Source organism: Lutra lutra, chromosome 4 (assembly GCF_902655055.1).
Source record: "Lutra lutra chromosome 4, mLutLut1.2, whole genome shotgun sequence".
Classification (NCBI taxonomy): Eukaryota; Metazoa; Chordata; class Mammalia; order Carnivora; family Mustelidae; genus Lutra; species Lutra lutra.
Genome location: NC_062281.1, coordinates 93,895,305 through 93,921,966, shown reverse-complemented (window position 1 = coordinate 93,921,966; position 26,662 = coordinate 93,895,305). Strand labels below are relative to the sequence as shown.

Here is a 26,662-nt window from a genome sequence, read left to right as displayed (position 1 = left end):
TTTTATCCCCAGGGGTACAGGTCTGTGAATCGCCAGGTTTACACACTTCACAGCACTCACCATAGCACATACCCTCCCCAATATCCATAACCCCACCCCCCCCTCCCAACCCCCTCCCCCCATCAACCCTCAGTTTGTTTTGTGAGATTAAGAGTCACTTATGGTTTGTCTCCCTCCCAATCCCATCTTGTTACATTTATTCTTCTCCTACCCCCTTCCACCTTGTATTTTTGAATTTATTTTTATTTTTATTTAATTTTCTATTTTTAAAGATTTTATTTATTTGAGAGAGACAGCAAGTGAGAGAGAGAGAGAGCATGAGCTGGTGGGGGTGGCAGAGGGAGAAGCAGGCCCCCTACTGAGCAGAATCCTGATGTGGGGCTCCATCCCAGGACCCTGAGATCATGACCTGAGCCAAAGGCAGATGTTTAACTGACTGAGGCACCCAGGCGCCCCAGGAGACCATCTTGTATATGTACTTTATAGTGATGGATCCCAACCACTATTTGTTTATCAAAGTTGGCCCAAGAAAAGATCTTAACTGGTATATACATTGTCTCTCCTATGTATTACCATGTAGCAGTACTTGCCACCGAATTGGAGTATGTTTCTAATAAAAATCAGCAAAGCTGGGCTCATCCTAGTCGGAGCTTAATAGAGCCAGAACTGGGGCATATATACCTTTAAAATAACTATTAATAATGTTGCTTATGTTATTAATAAAATTAATAACTCTGGATTTTTAAATTCAAAGCTTCCATAATTATTTTTCAGTATTGCATCGTTTCACTTTTTGAAGTAACACTTAAACTTTTATACTTTGAAGGATTGACAGAATTGCCACCTGTAAAATATATGAGGAGATTTTTCATTCCAAACTGCACCTAGAAAACTTGCCTGTATTTGAAGGTGAGTGTTCCGATAGTAACACAAATCTAAGTAGCACACTCTACTTGTATCACGGATGGTAGGCTCATCCGATATTATGGTACCCATGTAAACACAAGTTCAGGGATGTGAGAAACCACATGAAGTCAGCGTTCAGCTATTGGGTTTTCTAAAACCGAAGCCAGCTGGCAGATTTTGGCTCACTGGCAATGCTGAACTTTGGTGCATCTCTCAATTTTTTACACTCTTTTTACTCTTCTAGTTTGACACAGAGGCTAATTTTTTTTTCGGCCTTCACCTTAGCTCTTCAGTGGCTGCAACTTTTTTTCTCTCTTCCTTGTTTCAGGAAGACCTTTAAAGCCTTTTGTGTCTTTTAAGACTTTTTGTGTATCTTACCTCCCTTCTGTCTCAGCTGGCCCCTAGGACATTCTTTCCCTGTTTTCTCAGGACTTTGTCTGTTCTCATCTCCCAGGCAGAAATTGGATGTCATGGAAGACCAGGATGAGGGCCCAGTTCCTGAAAATAAAGATGTCAGAAACTGAGGTAGACACCTGGGGCTCTGCTTTCAACTGGACTGGGTCCTTACAACAGTACACTGGGTTATACTTCAGGAAGAGAACACGGGATGCTGAGTCTGGCCTGAGGTGAAGGGACTGTCAAGAGCCTGGCAAATGGGTCAGCTCTTCAGGTTGAGGTTCCAAGCTGTGATTCCCCTGTCCTGTCCAGAGGGTAGATTAACAAAAAGGTAGCACAAAGGACTCAAGGTTCGAGAGCGGACTGATCCTGTGAGACAGATTTAGGTACAGAGGTAGAAGGCTGGTCTCGGGTGCCCCACCGCTAGGAACCAGGCAAGTCCTGAAGGGATATGCAAATGTCTGGGGCCTGCAGACAACCAGGCAGATAACATAAATGAGTGCAGCAGGTCAGGTATAAGACCATATGGGGTTGTGTTGGTGACTGTGAGTACCTGGAGCAGGGATGACCCATCTAAGGGCCAACCTACATCTGTGAGCACAATTCTGTAAGATAGGTTCTGCCAGCAAGGGGGACCTCTAGATGGTTTGCACTAGCACAAGGTCAGGTTCATGGTCTTGTGGCTAGGCAGCTCTTGCCAAAGGAGAGGCTCCCATCTGATGAAATCTCCTAAGCAGCTGAATACAGTAGAACCTGCATGGAGGATATAGCATGGCTACTTTGATTTCCAGAGCCAAGTGTAGCCCAAGTCATGGGAAGGCTAACGGTGAAGTGGATTTCACCTTTGAGTTGAATGGGTAGGTGCTACAAACTGAGAGTTAGGGCTCAGGGTTTTCTTCAAAGGGCAGGTTCTTGAAAATTTGCATTCTGGTGTAATTGCTTGAGCAGCAATTCATAAGATAAATTGTTCTTTTTACTCTCTCCCACCATCTCCCCTTCCCACCCTGTTCCAGCATCTTCCCAGTGCCCTATAAATCACTGGAACTTGTCTTTGAGCCTTGTAGCTGCTTGGAAAGGAGTTTGGGAGGAGGCTGGATAGTCAATTTTTCCTTGTGGTATCTTCAAGGTGCCACCGATATGTGGCAGTTCATGATACACAGAGAGCTATTGCCTACAAGGTCAGCAGAACGCCACACTAGAGAATACCAGTGGACGCATCTAAGAATTTGGCTCTTGTCACACTATCTGGGACGAACAACCAGGGCCCCGACTGGAGGGCAAGTAAGGCATTCACTCCCCAGGTCTTGCAAGTGCAGAGACAGATCCTGCCTTTACTTAAAATTTTGATATTTCGTTCATCATGGATTTTCACAATAATTTTGTTCTTGAAAAATATTGCCGTAAGATGGGCACCTGGGTGGCTCAGTGGGTTAGGCCTCTGCCTTTGGCTCCAGTCATGATCTCAGGGTCCTGGGATCAAGCCCCGCATTGGATCTCTGCTCGGTGGGGAGCCTGCTTCCTCCCTCTCTCTCTACCTGCCTCTCTGCCTACTTGTGATCTCTCTCTGTCAAATAAATAAATAAAATCTTTAAAAAAATATTGCCATAAGGTATCAGTTATCTTAATTACTGAATCTTTGGTGTCCCTCAAATTTTGCACCACAGCTAAGATGGTGCCCTTCTCCCCTTACCTGAGGTCCAGTCTTGAACACCTTCACAGTTGAATCAAAAGCTTGATGGAGTACCTGGGTGACTCAGTTGGTTAAGCATCTGACTCTTGATTTCAGCTCAGGTCATGATCTCAGGGTCCTGGGATCAAGCCCTGCTGTTGGGCTCTGTGATCAGCAGGGAGTCTGCTTGAGTTGAGATTCCCTCCCTCTCTCTCTCCGACCCTCCCTTCACTCCTGCTCTATCTCTCTCTAAAATAAAATAAAATAGTCTTTAAAAAAAAAGCTTGAATCAGCACCAGGATCATCTGGCCTTGATTTTTCCCTCTATCTCCTGAGAACTTACCAAAGCCAATAAATATAGGATGCAATTATTCTTCTCTGTGTATCACAACTTCCACTTTAGAGCCAGCTAGTATTTCTGTGTCTGTTGCTGTATCACAAACCTAGCCTAAAATGGGGATACTTTCATCTCATAAAAGATTATTTTAGTTAAAATGAATCATAGTGGTTGAACTACGCATGTGTGGGGGACTTTGCGAGGGTGAAAGACTATTGAAGTATGCTAATTTTTTTGTCTAGGATTGCCAGATGTTTGATACTGAAATCCACAGCTCAGTATTTCGGCTTCTTATATGCTAAAATAGAAATTAAGACAAAAGTGAATACACACATGTGGAGCTTTTCTCATTAAAATTTTTTCTTGATTGTATGAGTCTTTCTGAGGCTACATGTCAGTATGCATGAATCCTTGCCAGCTGGAAGACAGGACAAAACAGCTGTTCGAAACTGGCGAGAAATTGGCTTCCAGTAATTCTAAGTGTAGGAGAGGGAATTGATCTTTCTTGTATATTACCTTTGTCCTGGGAGTGATTACTTTGATGAGCCCCATTAGTTGTGCAGATTTGAGCCAGAATCTACCAGAGATAGCTCCTGATATTACTTAAGTAATTCAGTGCAAATAATTCAGATTCCATTTAATAGTGGCAAAAGTGGACTGGGAGAGGTGATGTATTCTTTACATAATCACAATAATTTAATGATTTTAATTATTCTTAGGCGATGCACACTGAAATATAGGGTCTGCGTCTTACTTTCAAATGGTTCATCAATAATTGTGTGTGTGTGTGTGTGTGTGTGTGTGTGTAGAGAGAGAGAGAGGGAAAGAAATGTGGCAAAATGTTAGTGACTGGTGAATTAACTGAAGAATTTACAGGACTTCATTGTACTATTTTTGCAGCTTTTTCATATGTATAAAATTTTTACATTTTTGGGACCCCTGAGTGGCTCAGTCAGTTAATCGTCTGCCTTCAGCTCAGGTCATGATCCCAGGGTTCTGGGATTGAGCCCCATATCGGCTCCTTGGCTCAGCAGGGAGCCTGCTTCTCCCTCTGCCTGCTGCTTCCCCTGCTTGTGCTCTCTCTCTCTTTCTTCTCTGACAAATAAATAAGTAAAATCTTTAAAAATAAATAAAAAAAATGTTTACATTTTTCAAGATGGCAAGTTTTAAAAACTGATTTATGTTCTTAATAAACAAATCTATATACATATACTTATATATAAGTGAAAATATATATACATATATATATGAAGCATAACACTGAATTTTTTTAACTTTATGTATAATATCTATATATCCTTAGGTCCAATCTGTAGAGGGAACAGAATACCAGGGATTTTCAGTGTCTGCCAGAATTTTAAATCCAGAGAAATCCATCTTGGTCGATCTGAGAACAAGCTAGTAGGTGGCATGATACGAGAAACAAAAGCGGAGACCATAGCTGGCTGGCTGCCTTCTCCTAAGCAATATGTTTTCTAATTCAGAGTCTAACCCAAGCTCTAAGCCAGGATCATGAGCTGTGTTTAGCTATCATCTCTATGGGTCTTTGGCAAGGCGTGGATTTCCTGAAACATGCTCCCTGGCCTCGGACTGGACGTGCTTGTCCCTTTGCTGGAAAATGACTCAAGTTTTAGTGACAGTGCAATTGTCATGAGTGCCTTCAAAGCTATTTGTCAATTTATTCCAATACTGTTTCTGTTCCAAAAATTTATTTATTAACCCTCACATCAATCACTTTAATTTTTAAGGCCCAGTATCTATGTTCAAAGCAAGGAGAGTTATCCATGTAATTTCACACACATCCCTCCTCACTATTCCAATCCCCTTCCTAGAAATTTGCATACCACAGTTCTTGCATGATTCCCCCTCCCCCAGCATCAGATACACATAAATAGTGGGTGTTGAAAGAATGAGGGGGTTTGTAGGAGTAAATTACCACCAGCTGTCTGAAGGCTTGGTCATAATTTCTTTCCCTGTGGTTTTTGTTACAGCTGACAGACAAGGCTAACTAATGACTGAGACTGATCTGAATAAACACACACACACACACACAGTCCTCAAGACAGGGGAAGAAGGTTGGGAGACAAAGGGAAGAATACACGATGGAGGAAATAGCCACTTTTCCCCCTTAGTTCTCCAGCCAGGGAGTGAAGGAAGCAGCTTATCCAGCTTCCTTGTCAGTGCTTTGGTCTCATACGATAAATCAGAGAGCTGAGAAATGGAAAATCTGGGTCACTGGCCTAGCCCGAAAGTGCAATTTGGAGCAGAACTGAAATTAAAATTCACAACTCCTATGGGGGGTTGGAATCCTGCCTGGTATGCAAACATTAATAAAAAACAGCTATGATTTATTTAATGCTTAAAATGTGCTGGGCAATGAATTAAACACTTGTCATATATTACCTCACTCTGTTCTCACAACTACCCTATTAGGTAGTTATTATGATTAACCTTATTTTACAAATGAGGAAGCTAAAGCACAGAGTTTGACTTGTCAAAATCACAGGGCTAGAAACTGATGGGGGAGGGGAGATTTTCAAATCTCCTTGATTCTGGAGTTAGGAATCTAAAGTTGTGATGCCTGTCAGTGACAGGCTTTTCCAGATGAAGGGGACCCCAAGCAGCCAGTCAGGGGAGGCTGAGACTATTTCTTCTACCAGTGAATATTTATTTTTTAAAAAATATTTATTTATTTGAGAGAGAGAAAGCACTCATGTGCAAGTATGAGGCAGGGGAGGGGCAGAGTGAGAGGGAGAAGCAGGCTCCCCACTGAGTAGGGAGCTGGACGAGGGACTCTCCATCCTGGGACCCTGAGATCATGACCTGAGCTGAAGGCAGACGCTTATCTGACTTAACCACCCAGGCGCTCCTACCAGTGAAAATTTAAATTTTTAAATAAAAGCACTGTATTTTGCAATCCTAATGTATGATAAAGTTTTGAATTACTAGCATCCTTCAGGACTTGACTCAGATGCTACCACTCTTATGAAACCTTTTCTAATCAGATTTAATTAATCACACTTTAAGTTTCTCTTTGTACCATTACTATAGCACTTTGGACAATCTGATTTTGTATTATTGTTTGATCAATGCCTGCCTAACTTCCCATGCTAGATTTTAAACACATAGCACAATGCCTAACATGTGCTTTGTACATGTTTGCTGAACTAATAATGTTGAATTGAATGAACTAAAGTAACCAAATTGTCCCAGAGTTTTGTCAGCCCGTGGGAGTAAATTAAGTCCCATGAGCATTAGCTACTTCTGAACTTGCACCTGTTCCATCCGTAGATGAAGTCTTGCTCAAAGTCCCCCTACCGCGCACAAGTATTTCTGCTTATCCCAAGGGTTGTTTCCCAGTATCTTATAAACCCCTCCTGGTTCCGATCCCTGATGGTCTGAGGTAGAGCTGTGGCTTTGCCTACTACACATAGTCCTGGAGTCACACACCCTCTGTCCCTGCCCCTGGCAACTGAAGGGCATATCTTCTAATTCATACACGTGCAACCTTTTCTGTCCAGGTTACCTGCATGGTCTGGGAAACCAGGCACATCCACCCCAGCCTCAGTTCTGCCCATTTAGGTTGCTGTGTTTCACTAATAATACAGATAATGGGATTTGAATTTGTAAACTCACTTGGACAGTTTTTCGCATGAAACTCCAGTTTTATTACACCTGGGAATCTGCTTCTGACCAGCCTGTCAGTCTCTCTAAAGCCCCACTTCCTCCTTTATAAAAGAAGGGTTGTCTTGCTGGGATGCTCTCTTAACCCTGTTTGGGTTCTCCTCATCACACTTACGACCATCTGGCATGTTGTAGATAATTTGTTTATTGTATACCTATGCCAGTAGACTGTAAACACCATGAAAACAGGGTCTTTTCTGTTTATTTATATGTTTGTTTTACTGCGGTGCCTTCATATATAGAATAGTGCCTGACACACAGTGGTTCTCAGTTGGGTTTTTTTTTGAATGAATGAATAATGTATCAGAATTATTGTGCACATTTTAAGGCATTGCTCTAATTGTCGGTTTCTGCATAACGAGGTACTTCAGAACTTCATGGCTTACAACAACAACTGTTTTATTATACCTTGTGATTTTGTGGGTTGGGAATTTGAATAAGTCTCTGCTGAGCAATTTATGTGTACCTTGTGGCGTGGACTGGGTCATTTGGTGGTATTTGGCTGAAGGCTCTGGGAGCCCCAGAACAACATCACTTACTTCCAGCATAGAATGTGTGTGATGCCTGCTGCCTTCATGGGGGCTGCTGGGTGATGTTGCACATGTGGTCTTGGGCCCCACCTCAGGGTAGTCAGACTTCTTTCATCGTTGCTTAGGATCTCAAGAGGTACAGGTGGAAGCTGCAAGACTTATTACCCCACCTCAGAATTTAAGGCCTAGCACCGCATTCTCTTGGTCAAGCCATTCACTAAAACCATCCCAGATTGAAGGAGAGGAGAATTAGACCCCACCTTGTAATGGAAGAAGTAGCAAAGAATTTTCCACTACCCTTAATATACCACAGTCCTGCATCTTTTGGTCACAAATGTTACCACATGCATAACTCCTTCCCTCCCAAAGTTCCCCAAAGTTTTATAACATTTACTGTAGCAGCTGAGAAATCCAGAATCTTACCATGTAAATCAAGTTCAGGAGATGAGGCTCCCAGGGTATAGCTCCTTGAGTTCGGTTCCTTTTTATCTGAAGACCTCTTGGCCTGCCTTCTGGGGTTTTGGTTTCAATTCTTTGAGTCATTCTTCTTTTTCCATAAGAAAAAGTCCTTGTTTGCAGTTGGGTGACTTTCTCAACTTGTTTACTCTCGTTGGCAGATTAAGGGTCCAAAAACATAGTTTCATTCAGTCCTGTCTTAATCCCTTTCAGTCCATGCTGGTACAATTTGCGTAAAAACTTCGAAGGCATCTTTTGTACTAATTATAATCAACTCCTCTAGACAAAAGCTATGCCCACATTTCATTCCGGAACAAGCTCTGCTCTACCTTGGGCATCTGTGAGGCTGCTGTGAGACAAAGGGCCCTTCAGATTCTTAGAAGCTTCTTTGTCTAGTAGAGAGGCACACCCTCAAAATTCTTACAGGCCTTTTTATGTAACTGAAATGATACATGAGGCACCTTAAATATTTTGAGGTATTAACCATGGGTCTAACAGTCACATTTTGGATTTGTTTTTTTTGCCCTGAAACTACTTGTTAATTTGAAAACTTTTGCTGTCTGGAGAGATTCAGGTAAGAGGCAGCTTAATTTTTGAACGTAGCAAGTTCTGACTCTATATTTCCCCTAAAGTCTGCTTAAAAACTGCAGTTTTTCCCCTCCAACCCAGCTTTTTCTATCCATACCTTGTCATATGTGGTTACAAAAAGCCAGTTAGCACTTTTGAAATTCTGTTTAGAAATTTCCTTGGCCAGGTCCACCCATTCATTAGGGATATTTTCTTTTTTCCACATTCCCACAGGTGGCTAAATTTCTGCCATGACATAACACAGGTCATTTTTTTTTTTTTAAGCCCCTAGTATTTTCTTCACTGTCTGCAGTCTCCGTAGTAGTTCCCTCAGTGCCCTTCCAGCTTTCACTGTCTCCTTAAGGCCTTTCCAGGTTCTGCTATATCCAGGTCTCAAAATCATTGCCACTTGTTTTAGGTTTTTGTTATAGCAATACCCCATTTACAGGGACCAAACTGTCTCGGTTAACTACTGCTACTTAGTAAACTACTCCAAAACTTATGGCTTAACACAAGAAAATCATGTTTTTATATCTCATGACTTGGGGGTCAGTAATCCTAGCATGACTCAGCAGGGCAAATCTACTCCATATAGCAGAGCCGGGGCTGCTCAGTTAGGGCTAGTAGATGATGGGACTGATCTCGAAGCTCCAACACTTCATTCACATGCCTGGCACCTTTATGGTAACTGCCAGGTGGCAGGTTCAGTTAGGTACCTCCCTCTCTCTGTGTAGGCTCGGGGCCTCTCTCCACAAGGTTTTGAAAGAAGAAGTCATCTATTTCCATTCTGACCTCAGTTTTTATTTTCTAATTGGTTGGGTTCTTCTTACCAGCTTGTCTCTCTCTTTTAAAAAAGATTTTATTTATTTATTTGTCAGAGAGAGAACAAGAGAGCATAAGCAAGGGAAGCACGACAGGCAGAAGGAGAGGGGGGAAGCCCAATGCAGGACTCCATCCCACAACTCTGGGATCATGACCTGAGCCAAAGGCAGGCACTTAATTGACTGAGCCACCCAGGTATCCCCAGGCATATCTTAATTCAGTTAAAAGACCCTGCAGGTGGGACACATACAAGGCTTCTTAATGACTTAACCTTGCAAGTTCCAGAACATCTCTTACTACTACACTCTATCAGTAAAGTAAATCTCCAAGGCAGACCCAGATTAAAAGGGAGGAGAATTAGATCCCATCTCTCAAAGGAAGAAGGAGGAAAGAATTCTTGGCCATCTTTAAGTGCCACAGACACTCTTATCCTTGATATTGCAATTATTCCTTTCTGTCTGGAAAGGACACTTAAAAACAAACAAATAAAACCCCAAGGTTAGAGAGATGGATGTGGAATGATGAGGGACAGAGGGGACATCTGTTGACTGACCAAGTCAGCTGAATCAACTGCAATGATCACTGGAGTGAAAGAGTCACAGACAGAGTGTCCTCTTACCTAAGTCTCAGTGACTTCTGGGTATCAGAATTAGGGGAGCCGTGTGCGTAGTGAGTGGGTGGGTGTGATGTTCTGGAGCGAAGCTGTTTTACATCTCAGCTTTGTGAAGGTAAGCATGTGAAGGTAGGTGCTCCATGTTAGTAATTTACAAAATAGAGGTAACTAGAGCCCAGGGGTTTTGGGGAAGATGAAAGGAGTCAGTAGCTATAGCACTCTTAGAATCTGGAGAAAGTATATTAGACATGTTTATGCGATCCATAACTGTAAATCAAAATGGAAGTAAGAAATGTGTCAAGGTAGGAAAGGCTACACTGCAGTTATTAACTAATTTCCAAATCTCAGTAACTTAATACAACAAAAATGTATTTCTTGGTCAGTCCACATGTTCAGTTTGGGCCAGTAGGAACCCTTGGATCATCAGAGTCACTCAGAGCCCCAAGTGGATGAAAGCTTCTTCTTGACACCTCTTAATCTTCAAAGATCCATACAAGTGTGGAAACTGACAGTTGCTGATTGTGTACTGACAATTGATTGTGTAAGTTTTTAAAACTTCTACATTCTGCTTAGAAGTGGACACATGAAACTTCCTTTCACATTTCAGTGACCAAAACAAGTTACATTTCGTTGACCAAAAGCCACACCTAACTTTAAATGGGATGGGGAAGAGTGAAGTGACCATTCATGCACCAGGAGAAAAGTTGAACAAAACAAAACAAAAGCCAGAAAGCACAGCATACAGGGACTGGGAGATGGTAAACTGCATTGTTGTTCTATAGCTACTCACCTTCCTGCAGTCTGTGGGCAGAGTGCACTTTTCTGCACCAATGACTTTGGATTTGGCCATGTAACTTACTTTGGGGAAAGAAATACCACAGAAAGGGCAATGTCCCAGTTCTGAGAGCAGACTTTAAGAGTCTGTGCCAACTCTCCTACACTCCTGCAACCTTCCATGAGAAGAATGTTCCCCAGGTAGCCACTGCTTCTTCAGTGTGGGTCCTGAAATGAGAGCTACTTGGAATAGTCTTGAACCTATGCTCAACCAATCCATCCCTGAAGCCCAGATCCTTGAGTAAGGAGTGGATGTTTGCGGTATGATACTGAGATTTAGGAGGTCTTTGTTAAACAGCATCATTGCAACAAAAAGATGACTAATATGATGACAACACAACAGGATTTTAGAATGACTAGCTACTAGAGATAATGGTTTGCAAGAAAGCCTATGAAAGGGGCTCTTGGGGGCTCAGTCAATTAAGCATCTGACTCTTGATCTCAGCTCAGGTCTTGATCTCAGGGTCATGAGTTCGAGGACTGTGTTGGGCTCTGCTCGAGGTATGGAGCCTACTTTAAAAAAAAAAAAAAGAAAGCCTATGAAATAGGATTTTACTAGTTAGTATTCTAAGAAATATAAAGTAAAATAAGATTATGTTTAATTAGTTATATACCATATAGATAAGCATAGATATGTATATATATATAACTATTAAATAATTTCTTACCTATTAAAGAGAACAGTTAAAGTGATAAATCCTAGTGTTACTCAGGCTGTGTAAAATGATAAATTTGGAAAGTCCTTCCTTTTTAAAGATTTTACTTTATTTTTTAAAAATGTATTTATTTATTTTAGAGAGAGGGAAAGAGATAGCAGGGGGGAGGGACAGAGGGAGAGGGGGAAAATCCTAAGCAGACTCCCCACTAAGCACGGGGAGTTGGTGGGGAGTCTGTCCTACAACCCTGAGATCATGACCCAAGCCAAAACCCAGAGTCAAAAGCTCAACCAACTGAGCCACCCAGGAACCCCAAAGATTTTATTTTTTAAGTAATTTCTACACCCAATGGAGGCCTTGAACTTACAACCCCAAGATTAAGAGTCACACACTCAACTTACTGAGCCAGCCAGGCATCCCTGGAAAGTGCTTTTATCCTCACATTCCTATGTCTTAAGAAGTTATCCTAGGGAAACAATTCAAAAGAATAAAATAATGGAGGCATTGTTTATGAGTCTAATATTAGAAACAGTGTAACTATTTCTAGTAGAAATAGTTACTATTAACAGTAACAAAATATTATTAAGTAAACTATAGTTTTATCATTACTATATAGTATTATACAATATTAGGATAATAAATACATAAACACTCTCTAACAACATGGACAGATATCTAATAATGAGAAAAGGAGGGCATAAACTTATGTCTAGGCTGTAATTATAATTATAGAAATAGATACGTAATATGTGCAGATAATGAGATGGAGTGTACAGAAATTTAAAGTTGTGTTGGCAGAGTGGATATATAGGTGATTTTTTTTTTACAATCTAACACAAAAACTTTGTTCTTTTGACAATAAATATAATCCAGAAAACAACAATGAAATCCCTTTACAAGAATATATTCTTGGGTATGTTGGTGTTTTGGGTTAAAAGATACATTTTAAAGAGACCGGAAAGAAATTTCAACAATTTTTTTTTCATTCTATAAGTCAAGCTTTTAATTAGCAACTGCTCTATTAAAAACAAAATGCTTAATCGACATAGTTATGAAATATCCATATTCATATATTTTTAAGTTCAACAAATGTTTAACATTGATTGTCTCTGGGTATTATGGGTAGTTTGCTTTCTATATACTCCTTTTTGTATTTTTCAACTGTTTACAAAGAATGTACTATGCTTTGTAAAAACATTATTTAAAATAAACTGCCGTATTTTCTTGCCTCACTTCTGAGACCCCATAGTTCATCCAGTTAATGCTATCACTTCTTGGATGCAGCGTATGTCTTGCTGTAAATACAGTTCCTCTCCAGACTCAGTAGCCCGTAATTTGATTTGAGACAAAACTAAATATAGCACCAACTTTGGTATGGAGGGTGGAAATCTGACTCTCCTCACCCTTTTTTGCTTGTTGTGTTTGCAGTACTAGATTCTTTCCAAGACAAGTGGCCTGTAAGCCTTGTCACAGGTCAAACTGGGCCTTAAAATGTTTCCTGGAAACATGCTAAGCTCAGGAACAGTGTGGCCTTAGGTCCAAGTTTAGTGCTGGGGTTCGGGAATTCTAAATTAGGGGCCCATTAGACGGTTCCTCTGAACCCGCAGATGTTTATTATTATCCTGCCCTCCCCACCCCTATTCTTTGCTGATAACTAGAGGAAATCATCCAAAACATAGTAAGCTCAATGACAACTCCAAGAATATGGGTTCTCCACAGTTTCGCCAATTCTCAGGCATGCTGGGCCCTTCCTGAGTTAGTCCTAGGTATCCTAGGATACCTAAAAGAATCAATTCTCTGTAGAGACATCTTGTTGTCTTTATTTTCAGAAATTTAGAGAGTAACTATCCGGGGTCACACCATGGAGAAGATAACCTGTATCAGAGCCTTAGCAGAGACTTTGAGCTTTTTAGGATCTCAATTCTATCATTTGTGAAATAAGTATAACTAAACCAACATTGCCACATGTGGGCACTATAAAGCTTTCTGCAAATTAAAAAAAGTCATTGGTAACTCTAATAATAACGGTGATCATGTCACTTAATAAAAAGGTTTTATTTTAGAGCTAAGAAGGGGCTTAGGGCTGTAAGCCCTTTAATTATAGCATGTCTGACTTGTTTAAACCTCATCACATAAATAGATGGTACAGAGTCTCAGGCAGTGCCGTCATCAAAGGGCCCTTTGATCTTAGAATAATTAAGGAGGAGATTCTAGTCCTGTTGGCTACTGTCTTGAAGCTTTTCTAGAGTTCTGGGAAGTTCAGGAACCCTCTGCCCTCCTCTGAAGCTAGAGCCCAGCTGCCTCTGTGCTTGGGAGACTCAAGGTAGAACAGTATAAAATCAGGGGCTGACCGAGATGGAGGCAGCTAATAAGGCTGCGAGGTTCCGTTAGGATGCTGCTTCCTTTTCCGAGGAAGGTTCCTGTCCCCCAATCAATTCTAGACTGACGTGTCAGAGCTCTAGGAAAATATCATCATGGCCGATGACCATCTAGTGTTGTGCATCTGCCTTCAGCCAGGACTGCCACCTCCGACCCTCCTAGAGCCCAGCTCTGGTGCCGGGTTTACCTGAGGGTGGGGTCGTGCAGGCACACAAGAGGATCTTCACTCCAAATTCTACCGACCAGTTAGTTGTTTTTTGTTTGTTTTGTTCTGTTTTTACCGCGCCCTCAGTGGGACAGGGGAGGAACAGAGGCGCTCGGTCCAGCGCCCTGGGAGCCCTCTGCCCTTCCGCCACCATCACCGCGGCGGGGAGGCGTGTCACCTGGGCTGGCTGCGCCCCAGCACACTGGCTGCCGGGAGCCCCGCCTCCGCTCGCGGTTGACAGCTCAGCTGGCGCGGAGCAACTCGTGCCAGCCAGTCGTGTCTCAGCCTGGGAGCGTGTGCGCGCCCCGCCGGGCCGCCTCGGGCCCCAGTTCCCCAAACAGCTCCGGGCGCCTCTCCGCTCCGCTCCGCGTCCCGCTTCCTACCGAGAACAGTCCCTCCCTTGTTGCCCGTCGCCCCGTTAGCTGGAGGGAGGTTCGGCCACGTCAAATCGGTCTTCTCAAATTCCAGGGAGCCGAGCCCTCTCTTCGCCAACACAGAAAGAAGGAGCTGGGGAGGGAAAAGCTGCCGCTCTTTGCACTGGAGATTCGTGGGCAAGGGTTCTCGTTTTTCCAGCTGCTTCCACTCCCGGGTGAGGAGCGCCCTGAGAGTGAGGGAAGCGCCTGGAAAATGGAGCAGACGTGGACGAGGTAGGTGAGCTGCTGCTTTCTCCCGGCATTCCGGATACGCCCCCCCCACCGCGCCCCCCACCCCCGCGCCCTTAAGGAGAGGTCGCCCCTCACCTAGGGGCCTGGGATATCTTCTCTTTTTTAAAAATACCTTTCTAATTCCAACTTCTCTAGATCCTTCCGCACATGTTCTGTTCTCTGGCGTTTTCCTTGCTGAATGCGTCTCCCTTCCACCTAGTCTTGATAGTAAAAATAGCCAGTGGGGCTTACCTGGAAGTTTTTGTAGAAATGGTTCTCTGTCTTTTCGCTGTTCCACAGATGAGAGAGATTGGCGTAAGTCATTCTTCAGAGATACCTAGGATTTCAGATACCTTGAAAAATATCAGATTTCTCCTCCTCACCCTGCCACGTTTTCCTTAGCCTCATCCTCCACCAGTCACACAAAAGGCAAAGCCCTGAGTGAGCAGAGCCCAGCATTGCTCATCTCCAGAGTCTCCAGTTGGAGTGACTTTGGAGAGGGAAGAAGGAAGAAAGAGACCAGGGTGCCCTTCGTTGCCCAGGCTTTGTTGAGACCCCGGTGGCAGTGAGGTTTTAGGTGAGATTTTGGAGATGCCCAGTGGAATTGTGTTTTCTCCTTCCCCTAGTCCTTCCCCTCAGTGTGCTTTAAAACAGACCCATTCAGGGATAAAAGATAATGTGTTAGGACAAAGACTTCATTTTTGTCAATGGGAGGGTGGATGGAGAGGCTGGATTCCAGAGGTGTCTCCATAATCGGTATCGCTCCATCTCCACGATTTAGCTTTGGAGATTGGAGTGAGGCCAAATGTGTGTTGACTCCTAAGAGAAGGCAGACTATACAGACACAGAAGGGAAATTAGGCTGTGTGAAAAAGATCTGAGGGACTTCAGCTGATTGTTCAACAGGAGTGATCTACATCGTGTCGGTTTTTAAAAAATGGAAGCTTTGGGTGTGTTGGTAGACACATGCTATCTAGATTTACAAATAGTGATTCTACTTTTTGCTCTTTTCTGCTCTGCTGAGGCCTCTCCTACAGGGCAATGCTCTGTTGTGGGCATCACTAGATAGAGGAGTGTAATCAAGAGATAGCAGGGGACTGAAAACCACACCTTGGGGGGTCACCAAAGGATCTGCGATTCTTTAGTCTGAGGAAGTGAAGACGGGGCTGGGGTGGAGGTGGATATGGTGGTTTCCTTCAAATATTTGAAGAGCAATTGGTGGGAGTAGGGCTGGATGGATTTGGAATCCCTTAGGAGGACAGAATACATTATGGAGGAGGCAAGTTATGGCTTTGTGTAAGGGAAAAGCTTTCTTTCTTTTTTTTTATTTTTTAAGATTTTTATTTATTTATTTGACAGAAAGAGAGAGATCACAAGTAGGCAGAGCAGCAGGCAGAGAGAGAGAGAGGGAAGCAGGCTCCCCACTGAGCAGAGAGTCCAATGTGGGGCTCGATCCCAGGACCCTGAGACCATGACCTGAGCTGAAGGCAGGGGCTTAACTCACTGAGCCACCCAGGCGCCTCAGGGAAAAACTTTCTAACAAGTGACCTTCCTGGTACTAAATAGATTCTGGTCCCTGACATTATTTGAGCAGAGGCTAGATGACCACTTGATGGTAACAAGAGTGAGCAGTGTTGTTCACTGTATCTTAAAAAAAAAAAAGATGGGGCACCTGGGTGGCTCAGTGGGTTAAAGCCTCTGTCTTCAGCTCAGGTCATGATCTCAGGGTCCTGGGATCGAGCCCCGCATCGGCCTCTCTGATCATCAGGGAGCCTGCTTCTCTTCTCTCTCTGCCTGCCTTCTGCCTACTTGTGATCTCTGTCTGCCAAATAAATGAATAAAATCTTTAAAAAAAAAGATTAATCTTTTTCCTGAACTGTATATTTAGATGTGTATTTAGACTTCAGATAAATTCAGAAATAATTTAGAAAACAATAGATAATATGTTCATTGTTCTATTAATGTCACAAACTGAGTATATCCATATTTTAGACATTCAGATTAAAAAGAGGATATAACCAGCACCCCTAAGACCCTCGTGACCCAAGAATAACCATTATCCTAATTTCTCACACCATAGATCAGTTTTGCCTGGCTTTGAACCCTTATGTCAGTGAAATTATCCACTGTGTACTCTTGTATATCTGGCTTCTTTCATTCCATCTGATGCCTGTGGGATTCTCCCATATTGTTGTGTGTAGTTGTAGTCCATTCATTCTTGCTTCTGTGTGGGATTCTATTGCGTGTAAATATATCAAATTTATTTATCCAGTCAATTGTTAATGAGCATTTGGGCAATTTCTGGTTTGGAGATATTGGAAATAGGTTGCTATCTATGAAAATTCTTGGGCATGTCTTTTGGTGAACATATGTACATATTGCTGTTGGGGAAATGCGTAGATGTAAAATTTCTGAGTAATAGGAAATGCATGTTCAGCTTCAGTAGATACTGCCAAATAGTTTTCTAAAGTGGTTATAAAGAGGATAGACAATGGACTGAGATACAGTGAAAAAGTGCTCCACATCACTAGTCATCAGGGAAATGCAAATTAGGACCACAGTTCCATACACTGTATACCTACTGGAATAGCTGAAATGAAAAAGACAGAAAATACTAAATGTTGGTGAGGTGGAAGAATCAAGATGTTCTTTTTTTTTTGCTCTCACTCACAGTGAGAAATGTATTTACATTACAACCAGGCATACTTACATGTATAAATGAAACAAGAGTATCACCTTACCGTGTATTTTGTACTCTGATCTTTTTCACCCTGCTCCTTTTCTTCAAAAAAGAGAAAATGCTAGTGTAACTCAATTTACTTCACCACCTAGTGGATCAAAGATGGAAAAATCCTATAATCATATATCATAACTGATGTCTCAGATGTTTCCTAACGCACAGTTAAGATCAGTTCCTAACCATTTATTTTAAATGTGAGAGCCCAGTATAGGCAAAGCACTTGGCTAAATGCTAAGGGTGAAGCAGTGAATGAGATTGGGTTTCTGCCTTCCAACATTGTACTTTCTCATTGCTGTAATTTTAAGAGAGGCTAAAGCAGACATATGCATGAGAGCACAGGGGAGAAGCCAACTTGAGAAATTCAAAGAGTAAAAATTAAGTGTAAAGCAACTGTTTATGATGCTTGCGTCCATTAACTTGTGTGCTAACCCCTTCGCAGACTTCATTTCACCTAATCCTCACAACCCTTTGAGGGACGAGGGAAATGTTATTATAGTCATAATTTTTAAGTCAAGAAAAATTGAACTTCAGGGATTAAATAATGTGCCCTGGGAACACACACAGCTGAGAAAAAAATACTGAGAAGAAAATGGGGTTGAGTTTGGCTGGTGATTCAGTTTCTGAGTTGGTTCTGGAGCTGCCTCCTTATCCTGACAACTCGGGCTTATGAATAAGTTGAAGACTGTGGTTCTACTCCCAAGTTTCATTCTTGGCAGCTCTGGAAACCTCCTGTCTGAAAGGTTTTTCACATGAGCCTCCATACTCTTTATCTTGCTCAGTCTATCCACAAAGAAGAGGGTGCTGAGTATTTGAGTTCTCACAGCAGAATACCCCTACTGCTAACTGTGCACCATCTGCCCTGCTAGAGGTTAACAGGAGTGTTTTTCCTCAATGATGTGTCCTGACCTTTGCCAAGACTCTTTGGTTAAATCATTTGGGGAGAACATCGTTGGTTCTGGAATAGCAAATTTCCTATGAATACACCGGCCTTACAAAAAAGCTGTTTTTGTCACTAATCAAGCTAATGGCCATGAATAAGGTAAGAGTTATCAAAGGAGTAAGCTCATGGAAATGATGAGGATAATTTTGCTCACCTTGCAAGTCTTGTATCTATCAGGCAAACGGCTTCTACAGCTCTGAATTTTTAGCATTTACTTATCAGAGCTAAACCTTCCTAAAGAAGGTTGTGAACGTATTTCAAATTCCTTATCTGGACAATCCACTCCCTGAAGAGTGTGTATTTCAGATTCCTTAGATTGTATTAGTTTCTTTCTGCTGCTAAAACAAATTACCACGAATTTAGTGACAGAAAACAACACAAATTTATTATCTTGCAGTCCTGGAGGTCAAAAGTCTGGAAATTGGTCTTCTAGGCTAAAGTGAAGATGTCTGCAGGAGTGTGTTCCTCCTGGAAGCTCTAGGGAAGAATCTAGTCCTTGCCTTTTCAGGCTTTAGGGGCTGTCCATATTGCTTGATTCTTGGCCCCTTTTCAGCAATGGCAGCACTCTAGTCTCTGCCCCATTATTTCATCTTGTCTTCTAATTCTGACTTTTGGGTATATCTCTTACAAGGACCCTTGTAATTACCTTGGGCCCAACTGGATAATCTGGGATAATTCTGCTATCTTAGAATCCTTAATCCCATCTGAAAGTCCCTTTTGCTATGTCAAGTGGCACTTTGACAAGTCTCAGAGATTAGGGATGTGGACTTCTTTGGAGGGCGATTATCCAGTCTATCACACTACGAAATGCTGGAAAAGTCCACTAATTCTCTTCCCCTTTTGGGTGGAAATGCTCTTGTTTGTAGTATATGGAAAAGCTGAGCAAAAGTCAGGCAAATCATATGTGAACCTTAGTCAACTTCCCTAAACAAATAACTCAAGGAAAAGTGAACTTGAACTATGTGAGGGCTACCTATAAGATTAAAGGTTAGGAAGGGAATTTAATAGTCTGTTTTATTTTGTTTTGTGTAACCTTGTGATTTAATTTAACACAATGCAAGCATTGATTGTATTTGCCTGCTGTGGCTGTGCAAACTTGAAGAAGGGAAGTAACATCCAAGAAAAATAGTGGTTCAGTCTCAAAATTCAAAAATTTGATTTTGTTTCTTCTCCCCCACATAAAGTGCAGCCTTCAAGTAAGACAAGAAGCCCATTTACCATGGTTATATTGCACTAAAATGATCCCCATTGACAGCTTATTTGCATTTATTCTGCTCTATATTAACTCTTAGCTTAACTCTACATTCACTCCTTTATAACTGTGGAGAAAGCAGAGACATTTATTTCTCTTTGAATTCATAGTAAGTTGGCAGAGAGTCCCATTTACTACTGCATAGTTACAACCAGAAATCTCATTTCTCTCCATTTTGCGAATGAGGCAACTGAGGCCAGAGAGGTTAATTAAGCATTGGAGCATGAAGGCCTGGTTGATTCCAGTACCTTTGCCCACTGTGCTGCTGCTGCTTTGTATATAGCATTTTTTAAAATTAGGACAATGCTCTTTCTCATAATCCTATTACTGAAACATCTTTGGTCTTTGAATTTCCCTTTTAACATTCAGCATCTTTGGCAATTAATTTTCTGCATTTGGGGAAGGAAAAATCTCTGCCTTCAAAACTCTGAGCTGCTTTTAAATAGGCCTGTACTTGGTTTTTGGCTTGAGGAATTTATCTCAATCAGTGCTTTCATCCCCTCTTGCTTATTTCTGGTATACTAGATCAGACCGGATACCCCTGCCCCTGTAGTTCTTTCAGCTTACGTGCTAAGGTGGATTTCAAATACAGGAAGACTAGGAAGGGGTCATTTTGTCTCTGAAAGGATAAATTGGGTGACTGTCATCACTGTTCCCTCTCCTTTCAAATAGCTCAGGGATAATTTATACAAAGCTGTGTAGAGCATCCATCCATTCAGTGGATGCCCTGGGACACTACTCCTGTTGAAGTTGACCCTATTTTATAAATAAAATTCCAAAATAAGCCCAGAATATTCCACAAGTTGTCTCTGGCAAAAATCCAAATAGCATTTAAAGTTAGAAGAAAGTCCAGAATAAAAGAGATGTTATGATGACCCAAGGTGGCTCTATCCGAATTCTATTTAAAAACATTCAGACATACTGAGGACTTGTTTTCCTCAGTCTCAGAACATCTGAGTTCTGTGGTTAGCAAGACAAGCATGATCTGAATTTTTTTTTCTCATGGCTGAAGCACTTTATTATCCATAGACCATTCACCATCATCGTTGTCATCAGCATCATCAGCATCACAATTGTATTTTCATGGCACTTTAATAGTTTCTAATACATTTTCCCTTAATGAGCCTCATTATCTCCAGTCCTCCTCTGTTTGTTCCACTCTCCAGAAACTTCTTTCTCCTTTGTCTTCTCCAATGCCAACTAGGGACAGTAGCTACTTGTATCTTCATTATGAGCAAGATGGAAGGGGTATGAAGAAGCAATAACTGCTGACATATAGAAAGCATTGACTGACAAAGAAAATTGAGTAATTTCTAGCATTTTACACAGGGGAAAATGTATTTATTTTCCATGTCATAATGTGGAATATTGTTATTTATGATGTAGAATATGTGGAAATAAAAAACTTTACTCCATCATTCCCTTATAATGAAGTCTTTAGGGTTCCAGTTTTTAGCTATTATAAATAATCAGTGATAAACATCTTGGTACATAAAGCATCTTCTTCCATAGGATTATTTTTGAGTGATAGATGTTCAGAAGTAGAATAACTATATCAAACATTTGTAGTTGTTGAATATATGTTGCAGATTGCTTAGCATTTAGACTCATATAACTCATAAATATATAGAGGATATTTCAGTTCAATTTAACCATCTTTTTCAAGATCTGAGTCCCTATACTATAGAAGGGGAAGTGGAGGCACAGTGACCTAAAGTGATGTATCCTAGGTGAATCAGTAGCAACATTCCCAACTTCTACTCCTCTCTGGAGTAAAGTGCTTTGCTCTTGCTAATAATATCTGTTACACTCTTGAAAGATTTCCTGAAATGGTAATAGACAGAAAATTTTAATGTAAGAAAGTAAAAGTGGATATAAAATACATCAAAATTATGCATACTGGGGAGCCAGGGTGGCTCTGTTTGTTAAGCGTCTGACTCTTGATTTCAGCTTGGATCATGATCTCAGGGTCCTGAGATTGAGCCCCACATGGGGCTCTGTGTTCAGTGGGGAGTCTGCTTGCAGATTCTGCCTCTCCCTCTGTCTCTCTCCCCCACGCACATGCTCTCTCTCTAAAATAGATAAATAAATCTTTAAGAAAAAAATTCCCTCTTCCCCTGCCTCTCCCCTCCTCAAAAAAAGAAGAAACCTCAAATCAATAAAACAATTTTTAAAAATTATCTATACATATTGGGATATCTATTGCAAGGAGAGGAAAAAAGAAAATAGATGCTGTATTTGGTGATGGGATTATGGGTAATATCATTTACATGGTGCCTTAAAACTCAGTCAATATATGTTTTTATAGCAGGAAGAAATTTACATTTATGTGTATCAAGTGACAACATATAAAGCTTGGAACTGAGTTGGTCTGACAATGCTTCTTCCTGTGTTACTTAGAGATTTCCAGGTTATTGCCACCATGGGAACAGCACTATTGCCAGACCACCTAAGGAGCTGGTTGTAGAGTGTCATTTTACTCTTCCTGAGCTAAAATTATTATGTGGGCCTTCCTATACCAGCTGTTCCCACCTACACATGTGGCCTTGCCTTTGCTAGGATAGCTTTACTCTTCAAAGATTAGTTTCAGCATTACCTCCTTTTGCAATTATTTTTGGAACCTAATTCTGGGTGTTTCTGTAGACAGAGCACGCTGTCTATCCTGCTGTTGCTTGCAGCTAGTTAATTGGTTTACATGGTATTCTCCATTCTCTAAGCTTATTGGAAGAATGGACTTTTGTTGTCTCTAAATCTTTAGCATCTAACATTGTTTCTAGCACTTAGAAGATCCTCAATTTAGAGCTTTCTAGAGAACATTCCCCACAAGGCTGATATGAACATCTGTTTGATAGGTGTCTCCCTATTATGGAATGGACACAGCAGGTTACCAAAGCTTGATGACACTATAAATTCAAATTGCATTTATTTGTAGTTTAAGTTGTATGCATCAAGTTCCTCTTATGATCTAGGCTTTTTAAATGCTAGCTATATAGTAGTGAATGATATAAAAACCCTGCCTGCAAGTGACTGATATTCCAGAGGGGTTACTAGGCGTGAATACATATTACTGTTCTGCCTGGGCTTCACCATTCCTTTCTGCGAGTCCACTTCCACCCACCCTCAGTGAGCCAGCTTTGCAGCTCATCCTCAGTCCACATTCCCCTTAGGATCCTTAACTCTGAGTTTATGTTTCCTGACCACAAGGTCAAGTCCCCCCATCTTCTCATTCTTTCTGAATATTCAGTTCACCTTATTGCATACTCTAGTTCCTCTATCTTCCAGGCTACCTGCTCTTTGTCCATCTCACTCCTGAGCCTGGACCTCAGGGGCAGCTCTTTCAATCACTCTCAGCACCACGTCAGAGTCTCTTACCGCCTCAACAACCCCTAAACCTTGGTAACCCTCCGTCAGTTTTATTATCCTCTAGGAGTCTTTGTTTTATTTTTTTTAAATTTATTTTCTTTGGTTGAAGTGAAATTGACATACATCAATTTCAGGTGATGATCTAGTTTCAGGTGTACATCAGAGTGATTCAATATTTTTATACATTACGAAATGATCCCCATGGTAAGTCTAGTTATCATCTGTCACCATATGGAATTATTTCTGTATCACTGACTATATTTTTTATGCTGTACCTTATGTCTCCATGACTTATTTATTTTATATAAGATTTTGTAAATTTTGTGCTTCCTAATCTCTTCATTTGTTTCACCCATACCTTCAACCCCTCCCTACCTCTGGTAACCCACCAGTTTATTTTCTGGATATATGAGTCTGTTTCTGTTTTGTTTTGTGTGTTTGTTTTATTTTTTGGATTTCACCTATAAAGTAAATCATACAATATTTGTCTTTCTCTGCTTGACCTATTTCCCTTAGCATAATACGCTCTAGATCCACCCATGTTGTCATGAATGGCAAGATTTCATTCTTTTTTTTTTTTATAGCTGAGAAATATCCATTGTGTATATATGCCATATCTTCTTTATTCACTCATCTATTGATGAATACTTAATTTGCTTCCATTTCTTGGCTATTGTAAATAATGCTACAATGAACACAGGGGTTCATATATCTCTTCAAATTATCTTGAGGTAACTACCCAGTAGTGGGAATCCTGGTAGCTCTATTTTTTTTTTTTTTTAAGTAGAGCTTAAAAAAAGTAGTGCTCCAGGATGGAGCTCAACATGGGTTCTGAACTCACGACCCTGAGATCAAGGCCTGAGCTGAGATCAAGAGTAGGAGTCTTAACTGACTGAGCCACCCAGGCACCCTAGTAGCTCTATTTTTAATTTCGTAAGGAACCTCCATACTCTCATCCATAGTGGCTACACCAATTATATTCCCACCAACAGTGCACAAGGGTTCCCTTTATAAGCTTTTTTTAATACATCATGGAACCATACTGAAAAAGAAGACTCTAGATATATTCTACAGATCTATAATATTAAGAAATTCTCCTCCTCCTCCTCTTATGTGCCTCCTCCGCTCTCCTCCCCTGACTGTTCCCCTAAAAACGCACTCCTCAAAACCTTTGAGTTCAAAATATAAATAAAATCAAGATACAAAGTTGCACATGCAGTATTATTTCTATTTTGTAGAATTCTCACGGGCATATAAACTAAAGAACAACTGGAAGTAAATACATTAAATATCTTCATGGATATTGTCTTTAACTGGTAACATTTTTTATTACTTTTCTATATACATTTTTTTCCTTTCCACAATTTTCTAGAAGGAGCATGTCATTCTTTTTAAATCATTAAAAATAGATGTGGTAAAGATAGGAAACAACAAAGGATTATGTGAATAAAAAGGTAGGTAGAAACAGGAAAAAATAATATCTATCTCCTGGTGCTTGGGCTAGGGCTCCAAGATGGACTGTGTGCCAGCTGCCTTAGCATACCATAGTGCCTTGTGAGTAGTGGTTGTTAATGAAGACTGAGGACTACAGAATGCATCGTCAGGACCAAAAGTTGAAAGCACAAGCTAAGTTTGAGAAGTGGGTGGAGAGACCATACGCCATCCCCCAGTGACTGAATTTGAAGCAGATCGTTTTTCACGTCTCTTATGGAAGAATGCTATCAGTGTCTTGGCTGATTCGGGGCAAAGGGAAGAGAATTTATTAGCTATTTGGGTGTCTGATGAGAAAAAATTACTTGAATTTCCTTTACCTTTTTATGTCATGATGTGGTTTCTTTGAGCTTTGATGGATAAGAGCAAGAAATAGAATGTTTGTTCCTTTTAGGCCAAAGACTTAGTACAAGGGAAGGTCATAAAACGTGGATCAGTTGTTGCAGGTGCACAGTGATGCCTGTAGCTCCCTGTTGCTGTTGAGGACTTAGTAGCACTATGGAAAACTGTCTCAAGAGTTCCCATTTTGGCCGTGGTCACTCACAGTGAATAGAGTCTGTTGAGTGGAGGGTGTAATTTCAGGATGTACTGGAGAAAAGTGGATGTTGATGAAGCAGTGCCAAGTCAGCCCACACTTGGTCGGCATGCAGAGGGGGCCTCACGAGCGAGGCTCTGTCTGTTCTGAGGGGGCTTTGCCAATTAAGTATCCTAGCTTGAAGAGGTTATAATGATAGGTCTTGAGATGAGAAAAAATTATAATCTCCCGGTATTTGTGCTCTGCATCTGTGACTTCTACCCTATTTGCATTCAAATATGTTTTTGCAATTCTGGTGCCGAATGGGGGTGGGATTTGGCAACGTGTGGAACATAGACCACACACTCAATGTCTCTGTTGGCAAGAGAAAAAAATATCTGAGGAGAAGTCTCATAGTTTGTTCACTATTGGCCTGTCCTGTTTTGATTTTGTCTATCCCATCACTTTCTCTGCCTTTTAGTTTCTTCCCTTTATCTGTTGGGGATGGTGGCAAGGGTTAGCAACAAAGAGGTTCAGGGAGGGTTTGAACAGTTAGAGAGATTTGGGTAGAGATGGGAAGTGTAAAATTATGGATGACTCACTTTTCAGGATAGAACCTATTAAAAAAGAAATTCATACCAGGCACTTCCCTTTTAGGATTTTAATTCATTTGTCACATGGCATTTATTACACCAGTATTCAAATACTCAAGTGTGAGCTATGTCCAGCGGGGATGAGTTGGCATCTCAAAGAACATATCTGTGTCTGGATTTGAGTCTAAATCCAGTCTTGACACAGCATCACTGTCTACCCTTCCTTGCCCTTCAGATTCTCAGGGGGTCACTTCCCTGGAGTCAAGCCAGATACAGAGGAAGATTCTGGTAAAGGCGTAGGTTGAAAGAGTAAAGGTTTGGAGTCAAGTGCCATTTTCAAGTTCAGGCTTGACACTAACAAGCTGTATGATCTTGGGCAAGTCACTTCATCCTTTAGGGCCCCTGTTTCCTTATCTGTGATACAGGACCTACTGGGCAGGATCTTGTGAGGACTGAATGAGATGCTGTCTGGGAAGCATCGGGCACTTAATGAATTGTGGCGGCATAGGTGGTGGCTGGTGGTGGTTGTCCACAGTGAAGAGGATATTTAATGTGAGATTAGTGCTGAGGAGAATTCCACTGGAAGAGAATGTGAACTGTGAAGTCAGGCCTAGGCAGTCAGGAGACAGTTGCCTGTAGATGTCTCTGTTCCTAGGCCGCCTCTGCTTATGAAACCCTACCATTTAAAAGTTCTCAGAGCCAGAGCTTCACACATTAGAGAAAGTAGGCCATAGTTCTTCTCCTTCCAACCCTTTTCTATTTGCAAATGTTGAATATGGATACAAATAACAAATATTAAAAAAATGATCTCTGAACATCAGAAAGATTGCTTTTATTTGAACCAGAATTTAGTTACTTATGTCAAATGTGCTTTAAGAATATAGGAATTAAGGGCACCTGGGTGACTCAGTCGGTTAAGCCCCTGCCTTCAACTCAGGTTATGATCCCAGGGTCCTGGGATCAAGCCCCACAATGGGGCTGCTTAGTGGGAGCCTGCTTCTCTCTCTCCAACCCCCCACCCCAAGCCCCTGTTCATGCTTTCTCTTGCTATCTTTCTCTCTCTCTCAAATAA

The 26,662-nt window shown here is 41.4% G+C and overlaps 1 protein-coding gene across 3 annotated transcripts in view; it reads left to right on the top strand.

Moving 5' to 3' along the window:
* PDE4DIP (phosphodiesterase 4D interacting protein) overlaps positions 1-26,662 on the top strand; it is a 217,960-nt gene that overhangs the window by 23,927 nt on the left and 167,371 nt on the right. The window contains exon 1 of one of the 3 annotated variants that reach the window (XM_047728742.1): positions 14,393-14,701. The exons of the other annotated variants lie outside the window; for them this stretch is intronic. Within the exon in view, the coding sequence (XP_047584698.1) occupies positions 14,682-14,701 (20 nt within the window). The 5' untranslated portion in view covers positions 14,393-14,681. Of the gene's footprint in view, positions 1-14,392; positions 14,702-26,662 lie in introns of those variants that run through there. 3 annotated transcript variants of the gene reach the window in all.